The 12,439-nt window shown below is 47.2% G+C and overlaps 1 protein-coding gene across 1 annotated transcript in view; it reads left to right on the top strand.

Annotated features, from left to right (window-relative positions):
- The window catches only part of LOC119395633 (5-methylcytosine rRNA methyltransferase NSUN4), a 202,966-nt gene extending 190,562 nt beyond the window's left edge, over positions 1 to 12,404 (top strand). Inside the window, exon 6 of the mRNA XM_037662616.1 lies at positions 11,737 to 12,404. Within this exon, the coding sequence (XP_037518544.1) occupies positions 11,737 to 12,129 (393 nt within the window). The 3' untranslated portion in view covers positions 12,130 to 12,404. The remainder of the gene's footprint in view (positions 1 to 11,736) is intronic.
- The last annotated feature ends 35 nt before the right edge of the window (positions 12,405 to 12,439 follow it).

The raw sequence follows: 12,439 nt of genomic DNA, 5'->3' as shown, positions 1-12,439 counted from the left end.
CGTATTCATGCGTAAGTGATAATTATGCGGTGTAGTTTAACGGTAAAATCGCCAACCTTCTTTCAAAGAAAATTGGAGCTTAGGCTGTTTACGTAAGCTATTTACTTGGAGTAGCCGGAGGAGAGCAGTAAACAGCCACTTCACCACTTTCCCTTTCACCCCCCCCCCCCCCAAGCTGGGAAAAATAATATAATAATATCTGGGGTTTAACGTCCCAAAACCACGATATGATTATGAGAGACGCCGTAGTGGAAGGCCCCGGAAGTTTCGACCACCTGGGGTTCTTTAACGTGCACCTAAATCTAACTACACGGGCCTCAAACATTTCCGCCTCCATCGAAAATGCAGCCGCCGCGGGCGGGATTCGATCTCGCGACCTTCGGGTCAGCAGTCGAGCGCCATAACCACTAGACCACCGTGGCGGGGTGCTGGGAAAAGTAGGAGGGCAAGGAACGACACCTAGCACATAAATTCGTAATCATTTATAATCGTATAGTACACACAATCAGCTCAATGTGCTTTCTATAGATATTAATCGACTGAACTTGGTGTTCTTCTTTAGAAAGACTTTAGATTAGAGGGCTCTAACAGTAAAGAAATTGACACTCGGCTTATTCTGAAGACTTCTGCGAAGTACCTTGCTTTGTCAGCAACATGTTTTGTTTAATACGTGAAAATTTAAGGTACTAGAGTCAGCAGGTCCTTCAAACTCAGAGTACTTACAATGCCAAACTGCCACTGCAAGGTTCGCATATGGAATGCTCAGATGAGGAATAGGTTAAAGGTGGCTGTACTATTTAAACTTGGCGGTAACGTTTCCAGAATGTTATTAAACACTGCTGTGTTGTCGCGGTATAGGGCGGCCCAGCCTGCACAATCAGTGGCGTAGCCAGGAATTTTGTTCGGGGGGGGGGGGGGGGGCTCACGTTGCAGCGCGACCTCCTCATTGAATTTTTAGAACGACTAAGTATATGAATAACATTTATTTATTTATTTATTTATTTATTTATTTATTTATTTATTTATTTATTTATTTATTTATTATTTATTTATTTATTTATTTATAACATCCTCAAAGGTCCCGTATGGGACCTTACATGAGGGGTGGGCCTCATAAAATGGCGGTATCGATTAAGGTGTATGTTAGGATGTGGTTGAGTCTGCTTCCTGGATGGCATTTTTGAAGCGCGCAAAATCGCGGATGACTACTCCTTCGTTCGGAAGGTCATTCCAGTCTCGGGCGCTGCGCAAAAAGAAGGACTGCTGAAATAAGGTGGTGTGGGCACGTGGCGGAATCACAGCATTTGGATGACTTGTGCGACGACCTCGATGAACCGGCTGGATGAGGTGGTTGTCACGCGGGGTTGAATCTGTGAAAAAAGTCACAGTTTCGCCGCAAGGCCGAAGCAATGAATGCGATAGCAAGAAACTAATGCTGTATGAAGTGAGGCTCGCCAATGGATACGCTCAGTTTGAACAGCGCTCCTGTTGCAAAGGCGGCCGAAGCAGCGAAGGAAACTAGCGTGCTTCAAGCGTCGAGCTGTGACACTTGATGATCGCGCTCATCTTCTGTTTGTTCGTTTAGCGGCGTCCCTTGAGCTCGAGTGGCTTTCGTACGCTCCGTAACATGAGCGCGGACATCACGGTGAAAGCGTGGAACATCCCTCTTCCCCTCAGCACAAGAAAACCGCGCGAGCAGACAGCGGAAGGGCAAGGTTCTCCCTGCGCAAGTATAAGAAGCGAGCGAGCTCGCCGACGACTTTTAAATGCGCCTGTCGCGCTCCTAACGCCATCTCGCTGGTAATGAAGAAACGCTTATAAGCGCAGCCGTCTCTGAGTCCGTCCAGCGGTAAACGGTGTGTATATAACGCTCGCCGTTAGCTACGTGGAGGATCTGCGTTTCGTGGCGTAGTGGCTAGCGCCACTCGCTGCGGAGGAAGAGGTCCCTGGTTCGATTCCGCGCTTCGGAAGCAGTTTTCTGAATTATTTTTCTTTGGGGCTTTTATATATATATACATACTTATACATATACGGTGCATGACGACGGCGACGGCAAAATCCAGCCGAGACTGTCCATATAATTGCTATCGCAATAAAAGGCAGAGACGTGCAATACGACGACGAAGAGCGAGGGTAGAAAGATTTAACTGGGATTTGAGGGCGGAGACGCTCGAGTAGCGGGAATATTCTGAAACAGTGAATCTGGTTGCTCGGTTCTGTACTGACTCAAGTATTTCGATATGATTAATTTGGTGGGGGTCAAAGATAGCAGATGCATACTCAAGTTTTGGTCTGACAATGGTTTTATAAGCGAGTAGTTTAACGGAAGGTGGTGCCATGGAAATGTTACGGCGTATGTACCCGAGAGCGCCGTTAGCGGAGTGAATTATGTGATTTATATGGTTGGCCCAAGGTAGGTCACTCGAAAGATGGACACCCAGGTATTTAAACGAGTCAGTAGCAGCTATATGACAGTTGTTGATTGTGTAAGTAGCCGGCGTGTGGTTTCGGCGACGATGGAAAGAAATTAGTAATGTTTTTTTCGCATTAAGGGACATCAACAAGGTGGTGCACCACTGCTGAATGCGTGAGAGGCCATGCTGTAGAGAGGAGACATCGGTGGGGTTATTTATAGGGCGGTAGAGGACACAATCATCAGCAAAAAGATGGATGTTAGGTTCAACGGAAAGCGGAATATCGTTAATGTATATTAGGAATAAAAGAGGCCCTAGGACGGTACCCTGGGGCACGCCGGACAAGACATGGGAGAGGTCGGAGGGCTGATCATTAACATGCACGAATTGTTTACGGTTTGTTAGGAATGCTTTAATCCAGTTAAAAACATGCCGATGAAGGTTTAGTCGCGAGGTTTTTAGAAAGAGACGGGAGTGGGGTACCTTATCGAAGGCTTTTTCAAAATCTAAGAACAGTGTGTCAATTGGGATGTTACGGTCCATATGAAGGTAAATGTCGTGCTGGAATAATGTTACTTGGGTCTAGCATGAGTGATCTTTACGAAAGCCATGTTAGTTTGGGTGAAAGAAGTTTACGGATGATAAAAATGTAGCAACATGAGAAAAGATGACGTGTTCCATGATCTTTGAACAAACACTAGTGAGCGAGATCGGTCGGTAATTACCTGCAAATGAGCGGTCACCTTTCTTGAAGACCGGAATGACCTTCCCAACTCTCCAGTCTAATGGGACTTCACCTGTGTCGAGTGACTACTGAAAAATGATTGACAATATGGAACTGCATACATGTTTAGTATTTTTCAGAATTTTGGCGTTTATATGCCATCTATACCGCATGACGAAGAGTTCTTTAATTGGTTAATAACTTTTACAATTCCCTCTGAATTGAATTCAATCTTTGGCATTGGCGGAAAAGCAAAATGCGGAAAATCAGGAAGTTCGTTGTTAGGTTCGTTAGTAAAGACGGAACAAAATGCAGAGTTGACTGATGGAACGTCGCAATCGGCAACGGGGGATCCAGAAGTGTCACAAAGAGAGCCTGTGGTTTTGTCGTCCGGTTTCATAATTTTCCAAAAGCGGCGTGGGTATGTACATGTATTACCATGTACGTACAATGTCACTGCTATTACCATTAACCTGTATTACCAGTGACAATTTGTATTAGATGCTGCAAATCACTTCTTGAATGCTGCCCTCTGTTAAGAACAAGTAAGAAATGTGTTTTTTTTTTCGTAAAAATATTATGTTGGCATGCCCGCAAAATCTTTCCAGGAATAACTGTCTTCAATCTTTTCAATATTTTTTGTGTGTGTGTGTAACAGGTACGGCAAATATCAATATCACGTAAACTTCGGAACTGCATCAGTTTTGAACTGAAGAAGCTCCTGATAACAAAAAAAATGAAGTCCTTAAAATAACCAGGACGAGATCAAATATTTTAATGTAGATTGTTTACGCAAAATGTTCATCTTTTTGCACAAATGATGCGGCCAGGGAAAAGCAAGAATGGGAAAGTACACCTCGAATACGGGCAAAACATAAGTCACCGGAAACAGTGCGCAGTATGCTTACGCAAAACTTCACAAATGTACATTTAAATATGCAATCAATAAACAGAACTAAGCAATGATCACTATACATAATGCCCAACTGTTATGTCCTTGGGCCAAGCTGCTGTCTCGGACGCACCATGGGGACAGAACTATAAAGGAAGAGCGCAGAAATAACGAAAGAAACTATTTCTAAACTGTTTTAAAAGTGCGAACCACTATTGTGCACTCAATATAAAAGGAAGGTTGCCGCTTCTAGTTCAAAAAGCAATGAAGAACAAGAACGACAAATGCAAGTAACAAACAATGCTGCTAGTACGGCTTCCCAATAGTTGAATTTGTTTGGTAACGCCGCGTATGCCGACCTCTCAGTGAACAAGGTGAAGCTGTCGATTGGCTGGTAATGTCCACCTCATGCCCGTATTCTTATGTTTATATTAGGTCACAGTGTTAACTGCTAAAAGGTACAAAATCCTCACGGCTTTAAAAGGTAGGGAACAATAATATTGCGTCAGAATTACGGGCTCATTGACCTGAACTCTGGAACAGCAGTGTCTTTTCCTTTCGTTTGCGCTGATTTTTTCCCTGCTCGGTATCAAAGGACAACGTCGACCCGTCGAGGAAGCTTCGCGAAACGGTCAATGACTTCCGACACGCTGATGTCGACATTTCCGTGGGTGTACAGAAGTGCCAAGCCAACCATGCGTTCCTCAGACGTCGTGGAGCGTAAGTAGTTCTTAAGTAACCTCATGCTTGAAAACGTTCTCTCTGCGCTGGCAGTGGTCACTGGAAGGGTGACTAGAATCCAGAGGCGTAGCCAGGGGGGGGGGGATTGAAACCCCCCCCCGAAATTTTTCAGTTTTGCTTGCGTATATATACGCGCACACATACAAACGCACGCACGAACATACATAAAGTATGGTTGAACCCCCCCCCCCCCCCCGAAAAAAATTTCTGGCTACGCCCCTGCTAGAATCCGAAGTAGCTTGTGCACATTCGCATAGAACCTGCTGTCGCAATGAGAGAGGGCATCGGTTCCGGTACCGGGGCACTGGTTTCTGCTTTGTTCGCCCACTTTGTCCACCATAGTCGCAGTTCTCCAAAACCAGCCCTCGTTTCGACATCATGCGCAAAAACGGTCAGGAGATTTTCTGATCCTTTCTCCCGATCATCTTGCATTGGTGGTATTGCGGATGGTACAATTGATGAAAAGTCCTTTAGAAGTGCCCTGTGCTTTTCGAACCGTTGGTTTAACTGGGCTACTACGTGGTCCATGAACGGAATGAACAGGGTTCTGCGAAAATATTCTTCCGCACTTTCGAATGCATTGCTCCCAAGTTTTTGCTTCCGGACACCGGCTCGACGCCTGGTGATCTCCACATTGTTTTTCTGCCAATGCCTGCGCTTGTGCAAATATTTTTGAGAAAGAAGCATTCGTGTTCTTGCGGTCACTTTCAATTGTCTGCTGTACCACTTCTATGTCGTCAATGGCAGCGCTCATGTCGATACTCCTCGTCTGCAGCTTCTTTGACAGTGGCAAAGTCAGTGCTAACACGTGCTCCGTCACATGCAGGCTTACAAGGAACGCTGGTGAAAGGAGTGCCAACATTAGACTGTTTGCCTGCACTGGACTTTCGCCATTTCCGTTAAACGTAATCTCCTCTATAGTGCTGCGATCAACGGCTCAAAGAGGCTCATAAATGAAAGCACTGCATCGTGCTTTTCGGCCCAGCGCGTTTCGCATAGTCCTAAAAAAGGAAAAGGCGCTGCCTTACTGAAAAACCAAAAAGACGCGTACCATCAAGGAAAAAAAGTAAGACAGGACAGAAAGGGCGTCACACTCGCAACTAACTTTATTCCCAGAACATCAGCATCATATATAACCACAGCGACCCTGCGCGCGCACATCGCCTCACAAGCTCGTCAAAAACCCGCGATAACAAGATTAACTAATCGAAAAATGAATCGATGAAACTAAATTCACCCACACGCAGAGCAACAGATGTGTCACTAACACAGCATTCTTTCTTCTTTCCAATATAGTATGCTTCCATAATTTCACGCGCTAAGACATCGTTACTCTTTCCAAGAACGGAAACACTGGCAAACCCAGGCTGCCTTGTGGACTCAGGACAGCTCAAACTTATCATTTTTCGCAAAACGTGTGAGCGGCTAGAAGATTTACGGAAAAAGACTGACGTCGCCTTCAGAGTCCAAAAACAGTTTCGAATGCCTGTGACGGAGCATGCCGCACACACAAATGGATTAAGGAAGTGACACGCGCAGTGAGTACATAGAGTGCGGCTGGATATTTCTCACGAGCTTGAACACCATTCGTTTTGCCGGCCATCGAACTTGCACCATCGTAGCCTTGACCACGGAGATGCTGCATGTTAATTCCCATTTCTATAAGGAGCCTTATGATGGTGTCGGCGAGGGCCCGGCCATTTGGTCGTGAATTGGGCTGAAGCCCCAAAGCCCCCCCCTCCCCCCCTGACTACGCCCCTGTGCACAATCTCTTTGTACAGATTCTTCCTTGACTTGAGACATCTCCATGAAAATAAAAAATCACGTCAAATTGAGAGCAAACGCAGTTCTCTCTTTCTCTCTCTCTCTCGCTATATATATACATGTGTGTGTATATATATATATATATATATATATATATATATATATATATATATATATATATATATATATATATATATATATATATATATATATTTGTTTGCGCGTGTGTGGCGCACAGAGTGAGCAACGCCACCCCCCCCCCCCCCTCTCGCGAACGAGTTGGTACGCCACTGACAGTGCGTATCGCTGTAGTTTGACTTTCCATTTCCCGGCCACAAGTTCGGCCAAATAAAATTTCATCTTCGACACGCCGACTGCTGCCTTCGTCGACGTCACGACCCCGTGACAATATACACAGGGAGTCGGATAGGTGTGTAAGTGTGCCCTCAATTGTCCTAACGAAAAAGGAGATTGGCTTCTTGGAGGGGCGCATGCGCGACGCGTAGCGTGGCACGTGCAGCTTGCATTGACGGCAGAATGGTGGCTTTACTATCAGTTTAAATGTTGTTTTTTCATTTTATATGTCACGTGTCCAGAGTAAAGTTTTCAGTTGAAGGCTAGTGGTCGTCCTGTGTGCTTCTCTGTCCCTGTTTTGTTCCGCTATATTATGTATTTAAGTCAAAACCAATTAGCCCAAATTTCACCTTTAAACCTGATCACAACCTGTTATCTAAGAAGTTTCTTTCTGCCCACGTTAGTGACCATGAAGTGTCACTGATGCAAAACGAACCTCATGCTTTTATATTGAATGCCTCCAACAATTCTCGAGCCGTGCTGTTCCTGCTTTTACGCGGAACCTGAATTTTGTTCAGGCACGGCTCACACTTGTGTGAATTGCAGTTGGTCTGCAAATGTTCCCCATTTTAACCTTTTAGAGAAAGCTTGTGTTTTCTTGACCCCTTCCCTCATTATGTCTTCGCGCAAAATGGCCATATTTTCTGTGGCTGTTTTATTGAACAGGAAGTGACTAGCCCAGCAACGTGTACTTCTACATTTATGGGTGAAAATGGCAATGGAAATGGTAAATTTGGTGAAAGTGTTCTGTTTTCCACATGTGTGTGCTTTTTCTTCTTTTTTTGCAATACTCAGACCATCTTTTGTGCCATGGTGAAATATTAGAACAAAATAAGCAGTTGAAGTTGAGAAAAAAACACTTTACATGTGTGCTGTCATCAAAAACTATGAGAAAATCGAGCTTCCGAAAGTGCAAATCTTGCAGCTTCCTCTTGGCACAGTGCTTTCATTTTGGCATCATTGTAAAGAGGCGAGATCAGAGCTTAAAGGAACCCTGACACCAAAATTGAAACCTCGAGATGTTTGTGTTGTTTGACTTTCCTCTATACGGGGGCACTTCTGGCCGATTATTAGTGGCGAACGTTGCTCATCTGAGTTGGCTGCACCTCGCGACATCGCACTGGTATGACTGGCATGACGTAGATCGAGGCCTCGCGTGGCGTTCCACGAGTAAAGCAAGTATTGTGGACGTCACAGAAGGTCTGCGGGGCACACTCAGTACCACGAGTGGCACCCGGCGAGGTCTATTGTTCCTCACCCCTCTCGCTCTGTTGTCGGGCTGCTCTCGAGGTAGTTAGGGGTATTCAGACGGGGGAGAAATGCTCGGGGGAGACGGGGGGGGGGGGGGGGGATTGTGGATCACGTGACCACGACGTCACGGATTAGCGAGTGGGCATGATCCCCCCGCGCCTCCTCGGGGGAGACGGGGACCTTTTCCCCGAAAGTACATTCTAGTACACTGTACCCGAAAGGACAAACAATCCCCCGGCGGTGCGGGATATAGCGAAATTTCGGGCTCTTGTTTGGCCACATTGTTGCACTTGCTCCTACAGAGAGCGGCAGCGGGTGTACAGTCTGCTGATGGATGGTCGTCTGCAGCTCGTCAAACGGGTGGTGCAAGCCACCAGAGTAGTCTAGTAACACTGGTCTCCCCCTCCGTTCGCCTCGTCCGTGTGAGTGTGTGGGGGGGGGGGGGGGCATTTGTGGAGTCTTCTCGCGAGCTGACGTCACTAGGCTCGGCCTTTATCCCCCGAGCATTTCTCCCCCGTCTGAATACCCCTTAACAGTTGTAACCCATAACGACGTAGGGTGGCTAGAATTCTAGCCACCAAAACCGAGGCACCCACATCGTTTCAATCTCTACCGCGCGCGGGGCCCCGATTTTAAAACTGCGCTTTCAACGTCACCACCGCTTTAGTGCACGTGATCTTCGGCGCTCCCCCGCATGGGGCGCTAGTTTCTTATTGTTTTTAGGCGGGCGTTTTGAAGTTACGATAAAATGGTCACAATTAACTACGCTAGCACTAGTTACACGATAGGTTAGAGCATTTACGATTCATTTTAGGGATTACCAGACGCAAATCTACAAATTACAGTAAAAAAGTCACAAACATATTTTGCGGTCAGGGGTCCTTTAAAAGTCCCCTAAACCACCCAGAGGTCGAAATTTAGTTGTGGTGTGACAGTTGTGCACGAGTCTACAACGAACACGCAGCCGTGAGAATTTTCCGAAACGGTGCCGTAATAGCGGAGTTTCACGCGTGTGATGATCGAAACGCTGCGATCGCTCTCGTATCACTCTTTCCTTCGCTACCCTCCACTCTTCTGATCGTCTCCTCCCAAAGCCGCTTTGCCCTCCTCGCCGAGTGCCCCTCCCAATCTCACGTGACACACCGTCATCGCTGACGCGCACTTTTGAAACAGCAGGCACTTCCGGTCGCCGCGACTTCGTGAACTACGTGCTTCTCGGCTAACCGCTGTTGGTGCCATGCCGGCCCGTGCTCGCACGAATTGTGCCGGTAGGGACCCCGTGTTGCGCGCACGCCTTCAAAGGATCCCCAACATGATGGACCCGTACGGTTATACGTGTCGCGTATTTTCGTTTTTCCAGTCGGCGCTTTTGGAGCCAAGCACTGATGCATGAAAGCCGTCGCAAAACACTGTCGGATTGAATCCGCGCAGCTAATCAGTCCGCTAGGCGTGACGTACACTGTAGCGTGACTGTGCTGGTACGCTAGCGATTTGGCAGTTGCCTTACGGCCCGCAGTTGCCGATTCGCAAGTGCGCACACGCGGGCAGCTGCTTGCAGGCTAACCGGAAGTCGTAGGTTCTTGTTCGACCAATCGCAGCACCGCCTGCATCATGTCACTAGGCAGACCGGAAGGGCCCGGAAGAAATTGTTTCTTGCAATTTGTGGCGCCCCCGTTGCTTGTAGCGCTGCCACGTGTGACATGGTTTATTGGGACGGCATTCTGCACACGATGCGCGTGCTTACTTGAAATGTTTGAAAAAATATCGGAGGTGGTTTGGGGCCCTCTCAGACGAAACTCTTACTTACATTGACTAGATCTGAGAACTTCAATTGTTACAAAGCAGTCTTTGGGCTTCTAGTCTGCACTTTATTCTGGTGAGCGAGAGCCATATATCCTCATATGTTGATGATGAGTATGTACAGATGAGAAGACGAAGTGTACACGTAATGCTTGCAATACTATATGCATTAAGCCTATTACAAAATTGCTGAAGTCCTTAACTGCTCATGACGAGCGGAGCTTGTCATGATAAATCGTCACTTTTCTGCTTATGCTCGTCATGTCTCTTCAACAATGTTTTAAGAGACTTTGACGAGCCCAGCTCGTCAAATTGTTTTTCTATTTAAAACATAGATGGTAGCACGGGTTCCGTGATTGGCGCTTTTATTGAATGATACTCTGCACACTAAACGGCGAAATGAGCGCCTTGCGTTGGCGCATGCCGTGCTTTGAACGCTACCACAAGAATGGTAGCCTCGGCTAGTTTGTATTGAACTATTGAGGAATTGTACATTTTGTCCAATGGAAGCCTTACTTTCTGGAGTTGCAGAAATTTCTTTCGGAATACACATCAAGTGTTCCAGGTATATGGGGTCCCCTTTCCGAAATTCTGATGGAGGGGGTGTTTTACCGAAAATAAATGACGAAAATAGGTGTTTTTCGAGGCCTTCAGCAAGCGCACCCCCTCTCCCCCGAAAAAAAATTCCTGGCTACAGGCCTGGGTATTACATGACGGTGCGCACTGTGACGAATAAAGCAGTTTTATTGTCGTAAAATGTTTTCCCAAGTATTTTTCGGCTTTGAGCATGTTACTGAAGCTTGTCACGTCATAAAAAATTTTGGCAATTTTGGAACAATTTTTCGTCATTTGATCGGCACTTCAGGGGTTAAAGGGGTCATGAAGCACCCCTTGGGCTTGTTGAAAAAACACAACCTGCGGATAGCTGACACTGCTATGAACTGCTCTGCAAAATATTACAGTCGTGCGCGCCGCGTAAAGGCCACAAGCGGAGCGCGAAGTCGACGTTTCCTCAGACGCCCTCTTTTCAAACAGAGGCCGGTTCTCACTCTCGTCGGTGGGCGGGGCGTCTGCACGTTGACGTCGCGGAGACATAGCATGCTTATTGGCCGATAGCCGGATGAGATGCGCTTCTTGCCACGGGGTGCCGCCACTTGCCCGCGCCGCGCTCCTCAGTCTGCTAACTTTACACGGTAGCCGCACTCGCGCATGCGAATCACAGCGGGAGAGCGATCGCGTTTCATGACGCGCGCTGACGTAACTTCTTACCCCCGTGCCATCCCTCCCTGTCTAGCTTCCAGTGCGCTCGTCGGCACGAGAAAAGAGAGAAAGCGCTGAGAGCGTGCGCCAAACCCCCGTAACTCCGCTGTTTCTTGACGGCTTCGAGAAATTTTTGCGGCAATCGATTCGGGAGGCAGTAAACTCCGATACTAAGGTCATTAGATCATTACTTGGAAAAGTGGTTCATGACCCCTTTAAGTTCTTCCTGAACGGACATTGAGGCAAACGCTTTTTCACCTTCCTTGTGCCTTCCTTGAATGTTCCCTTCTTCTTGCTCTTCTGCTCCTTTTCTTCTTTTACGATGAGGCTTGCGGGTGTTCTTGCGAATGTGAGTCGAGTGACAAGAACACTTCGTTGATGCAGTGGCCGACGATAATATAGCTAAGCCCTTTGTAATGGGTTGGCAGATCTTTACGCAGTGTACTATGTGGTGACACCTGCTGTGATTCTCTGACATGACCCCTGTCGTTTTCCCAAAAACAAAGTTGATCGATTGGTTCTTCACCATTGCGCAGATTCTGCTGGACGTTCCCTGCACCAACGACCGTCTGTCGGTGGCCGAGGACGACAACAACTGGTTCAGCCAGAAGCGGCTGCAGGAGCGTCTCAGACTGCCCCAACAGCAGATGGATATGTTGTGCCAGGCACTGACTCTGCTGCGCCCTGGTGGCAGCCTGGTGTACTCCACGTGCTCCCTGTCACCAATTCAGAATGATGGCGTGGTGCACATGGCACTGCAACAACTTAGGAACGCCATGGCCCAGTACGTCGTTGTCGACCTGTCCGATGCATTTGCCTCGCTACCCTTCCGCTTCTTTGGTGGCTGTCGCTATGGCCAGCTGGCACTGCCATACCTTCCCAACAATGTGGGACCGTTGTACGTGGCCCGCATTGAGCGTATATCCTAACGGACAGTTTGTGAAGAGATGTTTTGGCCAGACACAGGCCTTTTGAGAACATGAAGCTGTGATGACTTGAGATCGTGCTGTATGTAGTACTTGGGTTCTTGGTATAGGTACCAGCTAGTCTACGTCCATTTTTATTGTTCAGTGGCACTCTAGCTTTGGGATGAATATGACTCCATGGTATGCACGCACATGTGAAGCTGGCTCTAAATGCTTGAGCTCTTTATTTTCATTTCAAGAAATGAGAATGTAAAGAAGTGACAATAAACCAGCAGCGAAAGGCTAAAAGGTGACATTACGTGCTTTGCTTACG

Source organism: Rhipicephalus sanguineus, chromosome 6 (genome assembly GCF_013339695.2).
Source record: "Rhipicephalus sanguineus isolate Rsan-2018 chromosome 6, BIME_Rsan_1.4, whole genome shotgun sequence".
Lineage (NCBI taxonomy): Eukaryota > Metazoa > Arthropoda > Arachnida > Ixodida > Ixodidae > Rhipicephalus > Rhipicephalus sanguineus.
Note: the sequence above shows the minus strand (reverse complement) of the source record. Positions and strands in the feature narration are given on the sequence as shown.